Source organism: Natator depressus, chromosome 1 (genome assembly GCF_965152275.1).
Source record: "Natator depressus isolate rNatDep1 chromosome 1, rNatDep2.hap1, whole genome shotgun sequence".
Lineage (NCBI taxonomy): Eukaryota > Metazoa > Chordata > Testudines > Cheloniidae > Natator > Natator depressus.
The window spans coordinates 190,626,905-190,647,241 of NC_134234.1; the positions used below are offsets into that span (position 1 = coordinate 190,626,905).

At 42.2% G+C, this 20,337-nt stretch overlaps 2 protein-coding genes across 2 annotated transcripts in view; both read left to right on the forward strand.

Annotated features, from left to right (window-relative positions):
* Positions 1 to 567: 567 nt before the first annotated feature.
* SH2D1B (SH2 domain containing 1B) lies at positions 568 to 9,013 on the forward strand. Its single transcript, XM_074947159.1, has 4 exons — positions 568 to 701; positions 3,704 to 3,767; positions 5,540 to 5,699; positions 8,918 to 9,013. Exons 1-4 carry the CDS (start codon positions 568 to 570, stop codon positions 8,953 to 8,955), a joined length of 396 nt encoding a protein of 131 aa, XP_074803260.1. The 3' UTR covers positions 8,956 to 9,013.
* Positions 9,014 to 19,485: 10,472 nt separating this feature from the next.
* CIP2A (cellular inhibitor of PP2A) overlaps positions 19,486 to 20,337 on the forward strand; it is a 33,825-nt gene continuing 32,973 nt past the window's right edge. Inside the window, exon 1 of the mRNA XM_074972797.1 lies at positions 19,486 to 19,683. Coding sequence (XP_074828898.1) covers positions 19,582 to 19,683 — 102 coding nt within the window. The 5' untranslated portion in view covers positions 19,486 to 19,581. The remainder of the gene's footprint in view (positions 19,684 to 20,337) is intronic.

The window sequence follows — 20,337 nt, forward strand, 5'->3', positions numbered from 1 at the left end:
AGGGACATCCTTGACAGCAGAGCAACCCACCACCCAGCCAAATTTCACATTCCATGTTCTAAATCTTGGCCGCACTCCAGCTGCTCCACAAAATGGTTGTGTACAATTTTTAACATAGGTAAAACATGTTTTTCTCTAATCTTGTTCTCAAATAGTTGAGCAATGTTTGCTGATACTTCCTCCTCCCCGCCCTCCCCCAAGCCTGAGGTGCACACTTGACAGGGAAAATATCAGCCCAATAGATTAAACTTTGCTATGAGCATTGGAAAACAAGGTCTTATAAGGAAGCGTTGGGGGATGGGGCCTATTTCAGGTAAACTATTGGCCATTTCGCACTTCCTGTGTTAATCATATTCATTTGCTCTCTGTTGGCTAGAAAAGCTTTCCAGAATGGTCAGTAACAACCACACAGATGAACCCACTGACATCCTCAATGCTTCAAGAAAAACTTCTCCTAGCACCACAGTTTCAGTTTCAACATCCTCTAGACAACTTCATTTTCATGCCAGACTGCTGAATTCACCTGGAATCACTTATAAAGACAAGGGGTCTGGTTGCTGTTCTTCCATGGAGTTCCCATTTTATCATGGAAACATAACAAAAAAAACCTGTGAAGAATTACTAAGCAAGAAAGGCAAGGATGGCAGCTTTTTATTACGAGAGAGCGAGAGCGTGACAGGAGCCTTGTGTCTTTGTGTTTTGTAAGTATTGTACTTTAAAATTGTAATTTTAAGACAATCACAAGTGGAAGTTATTACATCCTTAAAGGTGAATAGGTAGCAAATGTGAAAGTGATCTCACAGGCCAGAAACTTAAATAAGTTGCATAGCCCTAGTTAGCGTACAAAATATTTCTTCAGAGGAAAGGGGCACACATTGCCTCTGGCATAGGAGGGAGTGAAGACTTTGGGCATGGAAGGGGTGGGGGGTAGACATGTCTTGCATGAGGGAGGTGGCAGTAGTTAGGAGTCCCTGAAATTGAAAAGGTTGGAAGGGTGGCACACAGGATGCTTTGCACACAGTTGGCATGGTAATATGTTAAAGACCAAGTCCCATATACATCTCTAGCTGCAATCCAGCCCAATCAGATATACCCCAGGTTAAAGTGGCTGGCTCATTATCACACGTGGAATCCCCATGGGCAGCACAAGCTTTAGGGTTCTGGGTAGGTTTGGACAGCCCATGTTAAAGCTCGTGCTGCCACAGCTTCATTGTTCCAGGACCTGAGCTAGCTAAATTAAAGCTAGCTTCGGTATGTCTGCTCCATCCGCAGTCGCACCAAGTGACTGCACTGCAGACCGGCTCTTAGCTGTGCTGCTTCTGCAGAGGAACAACAAGAAGATTACTTTGCACTAAGATAAGCAAATTTGGATCCTAAAAACTAACTGAACAGAACTTGCATTCGAAGAAAGTGCTATTTTTACATAGTCACATTTAACCAGCCTTTGTTTTTAAAACATGACTTGAAGCAACAACATCAGACAAACAGATGTCTGCTTCCAGGGTCTGAAAACTCTAGATTGATAAATTAGGGTTGTTAAACAAATAAAACAATTAATCACGAGATTAAAAAAAAAATCGCAATTAATCACAGGTGTAATTGCACTGTTAAACAATAATAGAATACCATTTATTTAAATATTTTTGGATGTTTTCTACATTTTCAAATATATTAATTTCAATTGCAAAGTGTACAGTGCTCACTTTATATTATTATTTTTATTACAAATATCTGTACTGTAAAAAAGACAAAAGAAATAGTATTTTTCAATTCACCTCCTACAATTACTGTAGTGCAATCTCTTTATCATGAAAGTGCAACTTACAGATGTAGAATCTTTTATTTTTTTACATAACTACACTCAAAAATAAAACAAAGTAAAACTTTATAGCCGACAAGTCCACTCAGTCCTACTTCTTATTCAGCCAATCGCTAAGACAAGCAAGTTTGTTTGCATTTACAGGAGATAATGATGTCCACATCTTATTTACAATGTTACCTGAAAGTCAAAACAGATGTTCGCATGGCACTTTTGTAGCCAGCATTACAAGGTATTTATGTGCCAGATATGCTAAATATTTGTATGCTCCTTCATGCTTCCTTGCTGATGATGCTCATTTAAAAAAGTGTTAATTAAATTTGTGACTGAACTCCTTGAGAGGAGAATTGTATGACTCCTGCTCCATGGTTTCACCTGCATTGTCATACATTTCATGTTATAGCAGTCTCAGATGATGGCCCAGCATATGTTGTTCGATTTAAGAACACTTTCGTTGCAGATTTGACAAAACTCAAAGAAGGTACCAGTGTGAGATTTCTAAGGATAGCTACAGCACTAGACCCCAGGTTTAAGAATCTGAAGTGCCTTCCAAAATCTGAGAGGGATTGAGGTGTGGAGCATGCTTTCAGAAGTCTTAAAAGAGCAACACTCCATTGCAGAAACTACAGAACCCGAACCACCAAAAAAAGAAAATCAACCTTCTGTTGGTGGCATCTGACTTAGGTGGAAAAAACAAAACAAAACGTGCATCAGTCCGCACTGCTTTGGATCGTTATTGAGCAGAACCTGTCATCAGCATGGACGCATGTCCTCTGGAATGGTGGTTGAAGCATGAAGGGGCATATGAATGTTTAGAATATCTGGCACATACATATTCTGCAACACCAGCTACAAAAGTGCCATGTGAACGCCTGTTCTCACTTTCAGGGGACGTAAATAAGAAGTGGGCAGCATTATATCCTGTAATGTAAACAAACTTGTTTGTCTTAGCGATTGATTGAACAACATTTAGGACTCAGTAGACTTGTAGGCTCTGAAGTTTTACATTGTTTTATTTTTGAGTGCAGTTATGTAAAAAAATTAAAAAATTCTACATTTGTAAGTTGCACTGTCATGATAAAGATTGCACTACAGTACTTGCATGAGATGAATTGAAAAATACTGTTTTTTTATTTATCTTTTTACAGTGCAAATATTTGTAATCAAAAATAATATAAAGTGAGCATTATATACTTTGTATTCTGTATTGTAATTGAAATAAATATATTTGAAAATGTAGAAAATATCAAAAAAAATATAATAACTTTAAATTGGTATTCTATTATTATTTAACAGTGCGATTAAAATTGTGTTTAATCGCAATTAATTTTTTAATCAAGTTAATTTGTTTTGATTTAATTGCTTGAGTTAACTGCGATTAATTGACATCCCTAATATAAATCAAATGTAAAAGTGAATGTGTGCCCAAAACTCTCCAGTATCCTTCTTTCAATGGTAGTGCTTGAAGACAAGTGTTTATAAATGCACACAATACACTTTAAAAAGGTAAATGGACACTATTTCTGCTTTTAGGTACTCCTGCATTTTTTTTTTTGTTAGATTTAGGCTGCAGAGTTAGCTTTGGGGTATCTAACTTTACTAATTAAGTGGCTAAGCATTTTCTAAAATAGCTGTTTGTACAAGTGACATACTTTGTACTTTAGAAGAGATGTAAATGGTACGTAATTGTTGTTAGCAAAAAATGTAATGACAGACATTTCCTGAGATTGGCTCCCTGGGGTTTTAGTCATTTATTGTTTTAGCTTGGTTTACATTTAAAAAAAAAATACTTCCACCAAAAGGTGTAGATGTAGTGGTGTCTAGCCATTGTTGTTCCTTGAATGTTGATTAAAAAACAGTTTATGAAAGGGTATCTCTTCACAGCTTTGAACAGCTCATCTATACTTATCGAATCTTCAGGGAACATGAAGGTTACTTTAGGATTCAGGTAAAAAATTTCATTTAATCTGCAAGAGAAAATATTGTTTAATGTCATTTTCTGATTAAAAAATCATATACATAAAATCTCACCTTCACAAGGTATTTTCATACCTGCATTCTACCTCACACAACCCTTGACAACACTTTCTCTCATTACCCATTAGCCTGGAAGTAATACACTACTGCTATCTCCACAGTAATTTCTTTGTATCCATAATTTATTGCATGGCTTGCCCATAGCTACTGATTTGACCATGTCTTTTTGACAACATAAAATCTATCTCTTGAGTATCTACTCACATATTTTTTTTTCTTCCTTTTTCTGATGGAATCCGCTTCCATTTCACCAAAGACATTGCTGGGTCCTGTGTACAAACACCTTGTGCTTCTGAATGTTCAGGGGGTTTGAATTTTGGAATTAGTCCTTTCCTTTTAAAAAGATCTGTATATAATATTTTTGTGCGACTGTAATGCTCCGAGAGGTGCTTTTGAGCATTACTGATTTGGGCTGGATTTCTAAGCAAGGGCATTCTGCTTTATTTTATTTTATTTTGTTGCCTTCCTCTATAGCACAGGGTATAGACTGCTTTCTAGGATCATCCGGGGATATCTCACCAAACTAATTCCCTGGCATTCCAGGGGCATCAGGTATTGGTGGTGGGTATTTGAGTGGAATTTTGATGGCCTGTGTTTATTCATTTAGAAAAAGTTTCCGTCCTTTATGGTTGTAGAGCAAAGCTTGCAGACAAACTGTTCAACCTAAAGACTATGACATCAGAAGACAAAAAGAACTCAAAAATACTTTTAAAAAAGTATCCCTTTTAAGCCAATCTCCTGATTTTGGAACACTCAGAATTGGCATTACAGCATATCCTTTTTTATAGAGGGATAACTTCCAAGCCTTATCTTTCCCACCACAACTCTCAAAAGCCTTCTCACCTCGATCACAGCAGCCTGGGACCTCAATCACAGGCATGACACCTCCCGAGTGTCTCAGTGCTGTTTACAAGGTTGGGCAGAGGAGACTGCTATACACCCAGTTGAATGTGAGGGATGGTGTTTGGAACGTGAACTTTGATTCACTAAGGCTTTGTTTACACTACCACTTTTGTCTATAAAACTTTTGTTAGTCAGAGGTGTGAAAAAACCACTCCCCTGACCGACTTAAGTTTCACCGGCAAAAGTGCTGGTGTGGACAGTGCTAGGCTGGCAGGAGAGGCTCTTCTGTAACATAGCTAACGCCGCTTGTTGCGGGTGGTTTAATTATGCCTGCAGGAGAACTGCTGTTCTGGGGAAGCAACAAAAACATTTAGAACAGGGTGGGTCAGATTAGCTATTTGAGAAATTCAGGCAAGGTGTACCCTAGAAAGTTTCCCTGGCATAAAAATGTCAGCTAAGAGTGTGATTTCTTTCTCTCTCTCTCTCTCTCTCTCTTTTCTTTTCTTTTTTTTTTTTAAACAATATTTCTTGACTGATCAAGTTGTCAAGAGCAAATGGGACAAATGCCCACTTTTGTGAAAAAAGCGGGGTGTGGAGGAATATGCGTGGGGGTGAGTGGCAATGCCAGCCCCATGCAGGGGGTAGGCAGGACTCGGGCAGGGGGGCAGGCAGTGCTTGGGCAAGCAGTGACGCCAGCCCTGTGCAGGGAGTGGGGGAGCTCAGGCAAGTGGCTTGGGCCAGCCCCACGCTAGGTGGTGTCCCGTTTTCCCTTTGGGAAATATGGTCACCCTATGGATGAAACATACATGCAGCGGCAACGCTTTTTTCACTTTCTTTCAGACTTCTGAAGATGCTCCACAACGGGTCTTCAAAACGATAAATGATTTGATATACGCATATGAAAAGCCAAATCAAGGACTCGTCATCAACCTTCGCTACCCAGTCAGGAGACCGAAGTCCCCAAGGAAAGCCAAGGTAGAGATGGATGAAGTTTATGATGGTAAGAGGTTTATTTCTGTCTTTTTAGCCTAGTGCTGGATTGACCATTCTGAGAATGAATCCCTTCTGTTTCTCTTCAGTGCACAGAGAGCCCAGACAGCAGTTCTGTACATTTCCTACTCAGTCCTTACCACTGTGTTTCAATAACGCTTTGAATCACATTTAGGAGAGAGAAGGGAGCTCTGTCAGCCTTTCTTAGCCTGCCAATCAAGGCACCCATTAGTGACAAGATAATGGCAACTCTCAGAATAGGTGTCCGCATCACAATGAACAGGCATGTGAAAATCAATTCGGCCTACTGCAGATGGGTAAAACTGAGACACAGAAAGGTTTGAGAATTCATCTAAACTCTCCTAGCATGTCACGGTGAGAGTCAGGAGTGATACTCAGAATTCTTGCCTCCGACGCACCCTCCGGATGGTTATAATCTTAAGTACTACCAACACAGGCTGGATCTGAACCCATGAGTTAGAGGCAAAATATTTTGCATCCCTGAATCATTGAGTCCCCTATACTTGATTTTAAACTTTCTTTTTATTTCAAGATGAAAAGCAAAAATTACATATTCTGCCTAAGTGATCAAAATCCTACCAGTGACATTAGCTAAATAGCCCCCTAACGAAAATGGGGACAAAGACATACTTAATGACTTTGATGGAGTTGGGATTTGACCCATAATGTTTTAAGATTTAAAAAATATAAACATTGCCAGTATGCATTACTTTAGTATGGTTATTTACAATATAGTTCCTATAAGGTGCTGAGTCCACTGATTTCAGTGAGAGACCAAGTCCTAAATTACCTTCATACCAAAAATGGCACAAACTAAATTATCTTTGAGGGCCTAGGGGAGAAAATATAATCTAACTTCAAACTCATAGTTTTTTTGTTTTGCCTTGTGTTCTAACATCACAAGCAGTCTTAAATCCAAACTGTCCTAAAAATAAAAATTGAGGGAGGAAGTATTGTCCAGTGGTTAGGGCACTGTCCTGGAATTTGTAAGACCCAAGGTCAATCCTTGCTTTGCCATAGTCGTCTTCTGTGAAGCTGGGCAACTCACTTTGTTTCCGTCTCAGTTCCCCAATTATAAAATGTGCCTAATACTTCACCAAGGTGTTTAGGATAAATACATTAAAAATTGTGAGGCTCTCAGATATAGTATACTTTGATTGTAGTCATGTGTCTTTACTGTAACATGCCCTTGGTTTTGTTCGGATGAATTTAGTAAGAGTGGTAACTGTTAACCCGGACAGTGCTGTTGACACAGAGCAAAAGACTTTAAGAACTGCTGAATAATGCTTAATTGCTGAGTTAATCAGGCAGTGTGAGCTGTCATTAGAAACCGTTTCTCCATTAGAACTGCTTACCCATAAGAGTAAGTGCTTATACCAGCAAAAGTGTAGGAATCATGTATGCATGACGCAAGAGTCCTCACTTAGGAACAGTGGCTATACGAGTGTAAACTCAAGTTTCCAATCCTCTGCGTGAGTTACACCTCTTGTAGGTAGCCTGGAGCCCTGAATGGCAATCTTTGAAATAGCTCCTAATTAAAGGTGAACTGACATTTTATGTTTAAATGGCCCAGTTTTTAAGGTTCCAAATCATTAGTGGAACACATGGGTAGACTTAAAATGACAAGTACATGCGAATAGTTAACTGAAATATATTTTTACCTGAGTCCCCCAGTAAGAGCTAAGCCCTATCCCTGACATCTAAAGCGGTGTAAGGAATGACGCTCTTGCACTGCTTTAGAGCCTTGTCTACACTGGCGCATTGCACCTGTTTTTCAGCAATGGTGCAGCTACCCTGATTCGAACAATGGTTTAAAATACTTAGACATCTTCAGCACAGCATCAAGAAGACTTGCTCTAGGAATCCCTTGAGCCCTATGCCTACTAGTGTTCACCATGTTGCTGGTGCCAGTGCATCTACACCACTGCCAACAATAAAGGGTAGTAAAGTTGCAGCCTTGTTTATACTAGCAGGTTTTCTTAAGCCTCCCCACAATTGCCGATAGCTGGTAGCCATGGTGGGACCTGCTCTGAGCTGAGGTGAAAGGCATTGAGCAGGGCTCCTGGCATGGTGGTTACAGTGCTGGTCTAAACTAGAGTTCTCATCATTGCTAGCACGCGGGGAGCTCTACTGGCAGGAGAGTAATGGTGGGAGATTTTAAGAAAAAGGCTAATCTAAAACATGCTGTAGTATCTGATGCTGAAGCTGCATCGGCTCTTGCAGGAGAAAGACTGAACCCTGAACTTGGCTTGTGGCCTGGCAAATACGTGTAGGGATTTGTCATAACACTTTGGGATTGGAAACATAGTTTGTATTTATTTTTATACCATTTTTGTTCCTTTCTACATAAAGCTCCACTTTGCAGCAGCCTTGGCTCCTGTGTAATGCTACTGAGTTGCACAGATGAGTTGAGGTTAAAGAATAATGTTTGTTTGCCACTGGATACCTTGAGAGGCCACTGGTGCCTCTTAAAGAAAACCGCAATATCCTTTTGCCAACTATTTGCCTAAGCTCTACAAGTAGCTGGGCCTCTACTAAAATTCCTTTCTCTTGCAAAATTTGAATGTGTGATAGTAATATACGAAATGTTTAGTGCAGATAGCAGCTTGAAAGGACATCTAAGCTAATGGAGAGGGAGATGAGGGTCTTAAGAGCTCAAATCTCATCCTTGTCCCCAGCTAAATACAGAAGTTAGTTAGCATTACATTTATTATTCTCAGAGAAAAGGAGTCTTAGGTTCTCTTGCCCTACAGTTTACAATTGTCTTTCTATTTGGAACTATTGTACGTAGTGGAAGGATATGTTGCAGCATTGGCCATCAGATCCACTGACCTGTCTTGTAAACTGTTTCCACTCAGAAGCAGTTGATTATTTCTTGCTATGAGGCATTCCTAACTGTACTTCATGGATATGATAGTTCAAGAACTGAGCTGTCAGGTTCTGGAGGCGAACAATGCAGGATCTCTTCAGCTTGAGTTTCAGGCAATTTGACTCAGATGAATGGCAAAGGAGTGGTCTTGGGGGCCAAATCTGCAAGACCCTAGTCCTAACTGGAGTCATATACAATTGGTGTCCAGAACATTGAATGATTCCATCTCAAAAACCAAAATAAAATGTGTTATTTTACAACAAGCTCCTCTTTCCTCCCCCTAGAAGATCATTGGAATGTACAAATGACGACATACTGTTATGCTGCTTTCTTTACAGAAATTGAAGATGGAGATTATGTTGATGTCTTACCTTAAATCATCTGGGACCTGGTTTTTGTCAGAGGCCACCTCTTATTCTGGCCCCCATCTCAGCAGATCAAATGTAAAAAGCTTTCTCTCAGAACTTGTCCTTGCACATGCCACATCTGCTGGCTGGACATTCTCATCAGTGGACTTGTGGCTCTGAAATTCGCTCTCCTGGGCAGCGCATCCAAGTAACAGACTTGTACTCTTTGGGACACAATCCAAGTTATATTTATTTTATTCATTATTAGAATAGCTTATTTTTATTTTTAATTTGTTATTTTCCTTTTTCTAACTGAAGTTCTAGCTGCCCCAGTCTGCAGCCTGTTAGAAAATAGTAAGGTAAATATGTTAATTGCATATGGGTAGATCAAATGGTAATGGCAGAGCTGAAATCTACTATGATACAAACTCTATAGACTCCACAGAATGTTAAAACCATGTTTTGTTGTGTTTTCATACTTTGTGCAAAAGACATTAGTTGTGCCTCATTTTCAGCTAACTGAATGGTGTATTCAATCAGAATCTTTACTCTCTTGAAGGAATAATATCATCCTGTAGCACTGATACAATCCAAGGCTGCTGACAAAAAAACATTGAAAGTAGCAGCAACTGAAAATAGAGAATATACTATACAGTGTAAATAAATGACCTGGACTGTTTTCATATCTATAAATGGTCGTGTTGAAGATTTACTTTGGGACTGCAAGTTTTACACAGATACTTTTAGGAACAGTTTAATTTTTTTATATTTAATATTTGTTGCATGCATTTGACACAGCAAACAAATGGCTCTGTGGTGCCTATATTTCTTTTTTCTAACAAGAGTTGGCTTTAAAGAATTAAACCAGGGATCTGCTTATTGTACGGTTTTGTTCTGAAGGTCACTGCTTGGGGAAGTGGTATGTCTAATGTTTACCTGCCAGAAAGAGAACTCAGGACTATTGACTGGCAGAACTAAGAACGGAGAATGGATTGTTCTGTGACCTCTGGCAAGTCATATAACCTTGCTGTGTGCATTCCACATCTGTAAAATGAAGATACAGAGGCACGACAAAAATTGTTTCTTTAATGTTTGTAAAGGGCCTTGAGATCTTCAGGTAACATGCCATAGAATTGTGAAGTATCACTCTCGGCTCATTGTAAATTTAAAGTGCTCGTGATTCCACATGTTGGAATCAGAGGGTATTTGTAGTGTTGTGATGCAAATAGGTGTTTAAATTAATCCGTAGACTTCCAGGATGATTAGTGTAGACGGCCAAAACATTGATTTGTTTGAGAAAGTAAGTGGTTGCCGAAGGGGAGAAAAAACTGTTCCGTATTGTAGGGAAAATCTTACTTTAAAGAAATATAGGGATTAATGCTTTTATATTAGCAGAGCTCCAGCAGCCTGCTCCACATTCTATCATCAGATTATTACAGCACTGAGGTAGCACATCAGTGTACACACTCACTATAGCAACAGGAAGGATTTTCCTATCACTGTAGTTAATCCACCTCCAGGAGAGGCAGTAGCTACGTTGGCAGAAGAATTATCCCATCAACCTAACGCTGTCTACACCAGGGATTAGGTCATCTTGTAGGCCAAAAGCCTAATGGGAAGAAATTGTTTCAAGTAAAATTGTACTTTATTTTGCTTATTTTGCCTTATACTTTATTTTGCTAGCCTTAAATTAGTAAAAAAAAATTGTAGCCTCAAATTAAAACCACAAGCCCAAATTGTTCTGAGTTTATTCTTTACTAATTGTGTTAAATAATTGTTTTTGGAAGGATAAAAATTGTATGGCTGTAATTGCCTTATTTACTGTTTGGTGTGAGCGAAGAATATATGGTAATTAACTAAGAAAGAACAGTCAGCTAGGCCAGATGGTCAAGAAGGGAGTGGAGGAGTCGAGAGGCACCAACTTTCACCCGGATGGCAAATTAACAACCCTAAAGCAAAGGCATACACCCCAAGAACAAAATAAAGAGTGAAGCCAGAGGGACGAGATAAGAAACAGCTGTGAATAACTCCGAGTAACAACCCAAATAATGCTAATTAAAGCAACCGTGAACAGGGCATACACAGCAAGGTCCAAAGACTTGTATGGGAACTTTATTACTATAAAAAAAAGAGTGTATTGCCATGGGACTTTGGGTTCGTTCTGCATCAACATCAGATCTTCGAACGTGTTCGTCAGAACACAGCGCCCCCTCCCTCGTGTGCAGTTTCAGCCGACCATTGGAACTGACTGAGCAACACTAAGGACTGGTAACTATATAATCTAGCTGCAGAACCTTCGGTGGGGGGGCGGGGTGTGTGTGTAAATGGAAGCGTATACTAATTTTAATGCTTTAACTGTACTCTCAATAAATGTGGCATATTGCCTTATCCCCTTTTTAAAAATTCTGCGTGCTTCTTATAAGCATAACAATCTTAACTATGTCACTCAGGAGTGTGGATTTTTCACTCCCCTGAGTGACGTAACTGGATCAACCTACCTTTTTAGTATCGACCCCACCTAAGTGCCAGCAGTATTCAGGTTTCCAGATTACAGTATGCTACATCATTAGACTAAGCTCCACAAGAAGCTGTGTTCAGTTCTCGATGGCTTGAAGAATAGGTCAGCCAACTACATATCCTTTGGAAGATCATGTGAGAGAACGAGGGACTCAATCCGCTGCAGCTGGAAGTAATAAGTACTGTAGATGTGAGTAGAAGCACAGAGCAGTCAGCACGTTGCAGGATCAGGTCCTAAAAGAGGGGAGAGGGTAGGGAGTATAAAGATAAACTGAGCCAAAATACCCACCTGTACCCATATAGGACCCACTGGAATAGGCAGTAGTTGTTCTTTCAGCAGCGTGTGGGATTATTGGCAGGGGGAGGAGTACATAGTCAGATGTCTTATTTGTCATTAAAATCATGACATGTTTCTAGATAATTCATGGGCCTTGAGCATCAGGAAAATGAGCCCAAGTTTCTAATACCTGCATGCAAGAGGTTAAGGCCCGACCATGGTTTGTGTTATGCAGGAGGTCAGACTAGATGATAACAATGGCCTGAAAATCAAGGAAATAATGAGTGGGGTATTAATTCTATAAAGGTTTCAGGGAAAGCTCATGACTGTATATATCAGAGGCAGCTTTATGCCAGTATCCTAGGCAGGTATTGCATTACATGTATGTTTAAAAATCGAAACAGCAAAAGAGCATCCATTTTTCTTGAAAATGATCTGAATAAAGTTCACTAAGTTAGCTCACTAACTTCACTCCTGCAGAAATCTTTGCTAGGTGTTTTCTAATGAACATATTAGGTCAGCACAGGCCATGCACACTGAATGAGAAAAACATTGTTGAAAATAAGATTTAATTCATGCACACTGAATGAGAAAAACATTGTTGAAAATAAGATTTAATTCTGGGGAAAGACTCTAGCTTGAAAGTCACAGAGAATGAGTCATTCTCTTTTCTTGACTTTTAAATAGTGTTAGAAACAGTACAGCACAGGAAACCACAAGTTTCTCTACCTCTCTTCTCCAATATACTTTAACTGTAACTTGGAGGGGCCTCTTGTGAATCAAAATTGTAATTTGATTTCCTGTTCAGCTTTTAGCCAATGTCGAGACTCTCAGTGCGCCAGTCACTATCAATGAAGTGATGTTGTTTTTCTGAGATAAACACTTATTCTCTAGATCAGAGCTGACAGTGTCATTTCATGCAGGCTATTGAACAACTGTAGGATGGTAATGACTGTTGGTCACTACCAACCTGGGCTGGATTTGAATAGGGTGACCTAAAGATTAAGGGCTTTTGTTTGTTCTTCTACTACCAGTGCTTAAAGAGTGCTGGGTCACAGGCCCAGCAAATAATATTGCTACAGCTTGAGCCAGTTAGCTGAGGGATGCAGACTTCAGCCCTGCCTGAGGGAAAAACCTTGCTGATTTCATTGTCTGCCTGCCCTACATGCCTGCCTCCCAGGGAAGAGCAAGGAATCAGAACTGCTGTGGGAAGGAGGAAAAAGATCTGCCTGGCTCCTCTCAGGAGCCAAAGTGGCTCTCACAGGGAGAGACGGAGCAGAAAGAGGAAGCAGCCCCTTAAGATGGCTCTGCTCCCTCCTGCCCTCCTGTGAGCAAGACGATGGCTCTACTGTTCCTCTCCCCTCCCCTCTCTGCTGAACCCAGCCTGGAAGAGGTACAGGGGTATGACATTTCAGGGAGCAATCCAGACCAGTGAGGGGCTGTGTCACCCTTGCCCGGCAACCTGGGGTGCCTCACAATGCTTTGTAGCTGTAGCTCCCACCTAGGCCACTCACAAACAGCAGGCAGGTCACACCCTGAGAGTCTGTGTATAGCTGTAGCCTGCCAGCCACATGTTAGTCCCACTCTGGTTTTCACCAGCTTTGATTACTACTTACAGAGTGACCCCAACATATCCCCAGTCCCGAATTTTCATCCAAAACATGTATTCTGCACTGTCCAGCCCCCTCCTCACCAGTCCAGATATATTAGGTCTGTTGCCCCTCTTAGGGGATCAGTACACAACAGTTTGCTACCCTAACTGGAGTTATCCACACAATTCAGTTTAAATACAACACTGGATTACTTTTGATTAAAGAATAAAAAAGTTTATTTAATTACACAGAGGTTTAAGTGAATACAAGTATAAGGCATTAAAGTCTGAAATGGTTACAAAAGAAATAAAGATAAAACTCTTCCTAGTATTAAAATTTAACAAACTAGACTTGATTCAAGGTGAAATCTCTTACCACACATTCCCAGTAACATGGCTGATCAAATTCTCAGGCCAGGATCTCCCCAAGTCCAAAGGCTGTTTCTTTTGTCATCTTGGATGAAGGAGAGAGAGATGGACAGGGAGAGATAACTACGGGTGTTTTTGCCCCTCACTTTTATAGTTCGGTAACCCTTTGAAATGCATTTGCCTGATAAAGTTCCTTCCCGCTGTGAGGACAGCAGCAAGGTGTCTTGTTGTGAAAAGGTTTCATGCTGTTGTTTGATAAGCTGTAGATCTGTTTGTTCCCACTCCCCTTCTTTACCAAAGAATGGCCACTTGACAGGTGATGGCCCATCAGCTTTGATGACACCTGGCTAGAGGTGTCAGTTTGTCCTTTGTGTTTGAGAACCAGGCTTACCCACTCCTCAGACTTGTCTGGTAAATGCACTTCAGTCATGAGTTCAGAGCACGTTCATAACTTTACATCTTATGTTGCTATATACATCTCACCATGATTTTATTGACCAGCACATTTAGTTTTTGAAATGATATCTCGAAAGGCATATTTTCACAAAGATTAGTACAACAGTGTGTAGGGTGTGAAAACCGGGGTGTATTCTGTCGCAAGGGGATCCTGCTGCAGCCTATGTAGGCCTGGGAGAGGGGGTGACGAGCCCCAGGAGAAGCAGAGGTGGAGAACGCAGAATTAATGTGGAGCTGGAGGGTGGTAGAACAGATTTCACTTTTATTTCTGTAGGAAAAGCCCTCCCTCCTGCCCCCCCCCCCACATGCACTTTTTTGGGGGGGTGTGGGGGTAGTTTTTTGGATAGCTTTTGTTAAAATTAGCTAAATTTCAAAATGAAATGCTGTTTCTCAATGAAAAGCTGAAACGTTTAGTTTCAAAATGGCCAAACAAAATGGTTCATTTCCAAATGGCTGAAATGAACTGTTTTGACTCTTGAAAGGTTTCTTTATTATTTTTTTTTCAGCTGAAGCTATTTGCAAACTTGGGCCAAATTCAATGAATCATTTCAGAGCCCTGAAAAATGGATTTTTGGCAAAATTAACCATTTGCCTAAAAATTTCACCTAGCTGTAATTTTCATTTCCCCTTATCCAGCACAGGCTGAGAAACAACATAACAGAGCCAAATAAACCTAATTTTACATTTACTCACTATTGGTTTTAATGTTTTGAGGAAAAAAACTTGTTCTCTCACAATTTATCTAGGAAAAATGTGTCTTCTGATACATAGGAATTGCCAGACTGCATCAAATTGAGATCCATCTACTCCAGTACACTGCCTCTCATAGTGTTCAGTACCAGATGCTTCATAGTAAGGTTTAAGAACCCCACAGTAGGCAGACGTAATGCATTTTAAGTGAGGATTAAAAATATGACAAGATTCGGTTTAAAACCCTCTAAATTGCTTGGAGTCAACCTTAAGGACAACCCAGGATCTTTTGAAAACTGTTTGTAGCCATAGGAACTAGCAGTTATTTGTGGTGATTACCTAGCCCATACTGCTTGATAGTCTAATGACCCAATGTGGAATATAATGTAAAATAGAGTTGAAGTGAAAAATGATAGTGGAGGGAGCTCTGATTGTGCCAATTTCTTCAGCCTCCAGAAGGATTTCTGATTTCAATTTCTTAAGTATTTCTAACTCAGTAATCAAAGTGAGAACACCAGGTGTGTACATAAAGTAAATTAGAATCTAAAATTAGGGATGTCTTTCCTAATGAGGAACAGTTTAGAGATGATTAACTGTTTCATAATGACACCATCTGATCCTTCCTTGTAAGCCTCTCTCTTACAGAGCATTCAGCAAGCCCTACAGTTGTGGGACAATATAGGGCAGGGCCAGAACATTTTGTCTGCAGCTGAACTGCAGAGCTGGTGAGTTTCCGCAACAACAACTGACCATAATTAAGAGATCATCCCAATGATCCTTTTAAATCGATTAACAAATGTTCCATAATGGATTAAACTACACTATCATTTTCACTGGAAAGGCTTTTGATGCCAGAGGCGAACTCTTCCATGTGCAGCTCAAGCAAGGACTAGAACCTATTAAAGATTTATTAGCTTTTTCTTGAGGGATTCTGGCAAACTTCCTATCAACCGTATTACACACAAACTATTAAAAATGTTAGGTAGAAAATTCAAGCATGCAAAGATTAGCAAATGATAGATTTATGGTTGCCTGTGCAGCCTTAATTCTGCTCCCCTTATGGATTCATCTGTGCACTGAATGAGGCAGGGGAGTAGTGGGAAAAATAATATATAATCACATAATTAAAAGCTATATCACTGTGTGTGTGTGTGTGTGTGTGTGTGTGTATATATATATGCATGCAGTGGTGAAAATAAGCTTGCACTTGCATTTCCTAATTTTGGAGTACTTGACTCTGAAACAATGTTTATTATTTTTGTATTTGCTTTTTTATAAAAAAAGGTAAAACTAAATTTTGTGTTCAACTTTAAAAACTAATTTCTCCTTATGAGTCATAGAAGGATTTGAGCCTTAAACCGTCACTATTCTAGTACAGACTGCTATCATATGAGCTAAAAGGTTAACAAAAACCATTTAATCCAAAGAGAAGGCTGTTTTTCTAGAGGGTAGGACAGGAGGGATGGGTTACTACTACATAGAACAACGCTTCCTCAGCTCTCGTCCCCTAACACCCCTACTCTACTTGCGCTACATTGATGACATCTTCATCATCTGGACCCATGGAAAAGAAGCCCTTGACGAATTCCACCATGATTTCAACAATTTCCATCCCACCATCAACCTCAGCCTGGTCCAGTCCACACAAGAGATCCACTTCCTGGACACTACAGTGTTAATAAACGATGGTCACATAAACACCACCCTATACCGGAAACCTACTGACCGCTATTCCTACCTACATGCCTCTAGCTTTCACCCTGACCACACCACACGATCCATCGTCTACAGCCAAGCTCTGCGATACAACCGCATTTGCTCCAACCCCTCAGACAGAGACAAACACCTACAAGATCTCTATCAAGCATTCTTACAACTACAATACCCACCTGCGGAAGTGAAGAAACAAATTGACAGAGCCAGAAGAGTTCCCAGAAGTCACCTACTACAGGACAGGCCTAACAAAGAAAATAACAGAACGCCACTAGCCGTCACCTTCAGCCCCCAACTAAAACCCCTCCAACGCATTATCAAGGATCTACAACCTATCCTGAAGGATGATCCAACACTCTCACAAATCTTGGGAGACAGGCCAGTCCTTGCCTACAGACAGCCCCCTAACCTGAAGCGAATACTCACCAGCAACCACATACCACACAACAGAACCACTAACCCAGGAACCTATCCTTGCAACAAAGCCCGTTGCCAACTGTGCCCACATATCTATTCAGGGGACAGCATCAAAGGGCCTAATCACATAAGCCACACTATCAGAGGCTCGTTCACCTGCGCATCCACCAATGTGATATATGCCATCATGTGCCAGCAATGCCCCTCTGCCATGTACATTGGTCAAACTGGACAGTCTCTACGTAAAAGAATAAATGGACACAAATCAGATGTCAAGATTATAACATTCATAAACCAGTCGGAGAACACTTCAATCTCTCTGGTCACGCGATTACAGACATGAAAGTTGCGATATTACAACAGAAAAACTTCAAATCCAGACTCCAACGAGAGACTGCTGAATTGGAATTCATTTGCAAATTGGATACAATTAACTTAGGCTTGAACAGAGACTGGCGGTGGCTAAGTCATTATGCAAAGTAACCTATTTCCCCTTGTTTTTTCTACCCTCCGCCCCCTTCCTCAGACGTTCTTGTTAAACCCTGGATTTGTGCTGGAAATGGCCCACCTTGATTATCATACACATTGTAAGGAGAGTCATCGCTTTAGATAAGCTATTACCAACTGGAGAGTGGGTTTGTGTGTGTGTTGGGGGTGGGGGTGGGGAAAAAACCTGGATTTGTGCTGGAAATGGCCCACCTTGATTATCATACACATTGTAAGGAGAGTGATCACTTTAGATAAGCTATTACCAACAGGAGAGTGTTTGGGGGGGTGGGGTGTTGGGGGGGGGAGAAAACCTGGATTTGTGCTGGAAATGGCCCACCTTGATTATCATACACATTGTAAGGAGAGTGATCACTTTACATAAGCTATTACCAGCAGGAGAGTGGGGTGGGGGGAGAGAAAACCTTTTATAGTGATAATCACCCATTTTTTCATGGTTTGTGTGTATAAAAACGTCTTCTGTACTTTCCACAGTATGCATCCAATGAAGTGAGCTGCAGCTCACGAAAGCTTATGCTCAAATAAATTGGTTAGTCTCTAAGGTGCCACAAGTACTCCTTTTCTTTTTGCAAATACAGACTAACACGGCTGTTACTCTGAAACCTATCTTGAGAAATTGTAGGGCTGAAGCCCATGGCAGCCTGTTTTCCACTATCTTCTGCCCCTTGATTTAAATCAGGAGAGGTCCTGTCCCTTATATTAGCTGAGCTCTCCCCCTTCTGGCCTAACCTGTTACCACCCACTCTCCTGCCTATCACACTTTCCCTATGTTGGTGGAAATCCATGAACTCATTCTACTGTGCTGTACATTTGAAGGACATAAAGTGTCAAGACGTTGTATCTTTTATTGGCCCAACCTCTATTGGTGCAAAAGAGATGCTTTCATGCTCTCACAAAGCAGAAGATGACATAAAGAAGAGCTGTGTGTGGCTCAAAGGTTTGTCTCTCACCAACAGCACTTGGTCCAATAAACGATATTACTTCACCCATCTTGTCTCTCTAATATTCTCAGACCAACACACCAACAACTCTGCACACAGAAAGCATTGTGCTGGTTTTGCCTATAGAGGTCTACAGCCCACAATGCTTTACTCACGATGCAAAATTATACCGTGGTCTCACTGCCCGGGATACTTTCCGTCAGTGCTACTTTCAGGTGCCATAGAGCAGGTGTCATGTTAACTGGCCAGGGCAGGTGGCCCACGCTAGGGGCCAGGAACACTTAGAGCTCATGTAGCCTCTGCGGCCCGTGGGCAGCATCCTGCCCTGTTAAGTGGCTGGGCTGCGCCAAGGACACATGTCAGGACGCTCGCTGTGTCATGGCGATGGGGGCTGGGGACACTGGCTCCAGGGGCACGGCAGGCAGTCAGACGCATCTGCCCTGCCATGTGGCTGGAGCAGAGGGGGTTGCACTGAGGCGCGCCCAGCTGCCGGCTACCCTGCTCCCTCCCATAGTGGGGAAACTAGGGGTCCAGCTGCCCCCCCCCGCGCTTGACCCGGTCCCTGTCACATACAGGGTTTGCAGTTTGGTTCACTGCCTCTCAGCTCCCCCAGGATACACACTGTGCCAGCCCCGCTGCTAGCCGGGCACTGGGACACCCGCCCAGCAAGGACAAAGCACCGAGCAGCTGCCTGGTCTCGCCGCGTGGCGAGCGCACCCCCACAGAGCGATGGCGGGCGCCCCAAGCACCAAACGTGGTAGACCCCCACAAAGCGATGGCGGACGCCACGCTCCCTGGGCTTCCGGCATGCACCAGGGCGAAGCTCTCTCCACAGAGCAATGGCGGCCTCCCTTCCCACGATACGGTACACCGGCATGGGCCGTGGGCGGGACCCTATCCCCACAGAGCGATGGCGGCCGCCGTTCCCAGCATGCACCAGCAGGAACCTGACTCCGCCCCGCCCGCTGGGCCGAGCTCCCAGGATGCCCGCGCAGAGGGTCCCCCTCCCACAGCGCCATGGCCAGCGCTTCCGCTCGCGCCGGTCCCGTCATGCACCGCGCGGGGGCGGGCTGGTTCTCCGGGGTTCGGACGCTCGCGGAGCTAAGATGGCGGCGCGGGCGCCAAATACGATTGCGAGCCGGCTGCGCGCGTGAGGCGCCGGGCGGGGCGGAGCGGGATGGACGCCTCGGCCTGTATGAAGTCGCTGCTGCTGGCCGCCGCCCAGTACCGGGCCGCCAAGAGCCCAGCGCACGCGGCGCTGCTGCAGCGCAGTCTGGAGGTGAGCGCGCGGTCAGCCCGGGGCCCCCGGGAGAGACGGAGCCGGGCACCGCGCAGCTCCCTGCCTCACACCCCTCGTCGGGCTGGGGGCTGCTCCTAGCCCGCCTCCTTGGTCTCTCTCTGCTCGGCGGGTGGGGAGTTACTGTGGGTCCCACAATACTGGGTGGGTGTTTCCTTAAAGCCCCAGCTCCGGGAGTCCCAGGATGAGCACGCGAGGGGGGGCACTTTTAAAAAAAGTCCGTGTTAAGCTTGGAAAAGTTAGTTTGCCCTGTTGCATGTTTGGACCTTTTCACACAGGAATAGAGAAAAGGAAAAATACTTCAAAAATATGCCTTTATGAAACAAAACAATGACAACTGTCAGGGAGCCTAAAAGGCAGGTATACACTTGAGACTTTTTAACTTATTAAATTGGTCAACGCTTCAGGATGACTGTCCTTCGAAGATATGCTAATACTTTTGTGCTGTCATTTAATAATCGTATTCTGCATTTATTTAGTCTCTTAAGGACTCCAAAGCACTTCTTAGTTTGATCTACAGATAATACAGTGGGGTCATTTCATAACTAGAAATTGTAAATATTAACAAACAAAGCCATGGAGTGAGACTTGAATGAAGCAATTTCCTTAGAAATTGTTGGAATCTATTTTATAACC

Coding starts and splice junctions, on each gene's coding strand:
- SH2D1B (XM_074947159.1), top strand. CDS start 568: ATGGAGTTCCCATTTTATCATGGAAACATAACAAAAAAAACCTGTGAA. Junction 3,768..5,539: donor AAGGTTACTTTAGGATTCAG/GTAAAAAATTTC, acceptor ACTTTCTTTCAG/ACTTCTGAAGATGCTCCACA. Junction 5,700..8,917: donor GATGGATGAAGTTTATGATG/GTAAGAGGTTTA, acceptor CTTTCTTTACAG/AAATTGAAGATGGAGATTAT.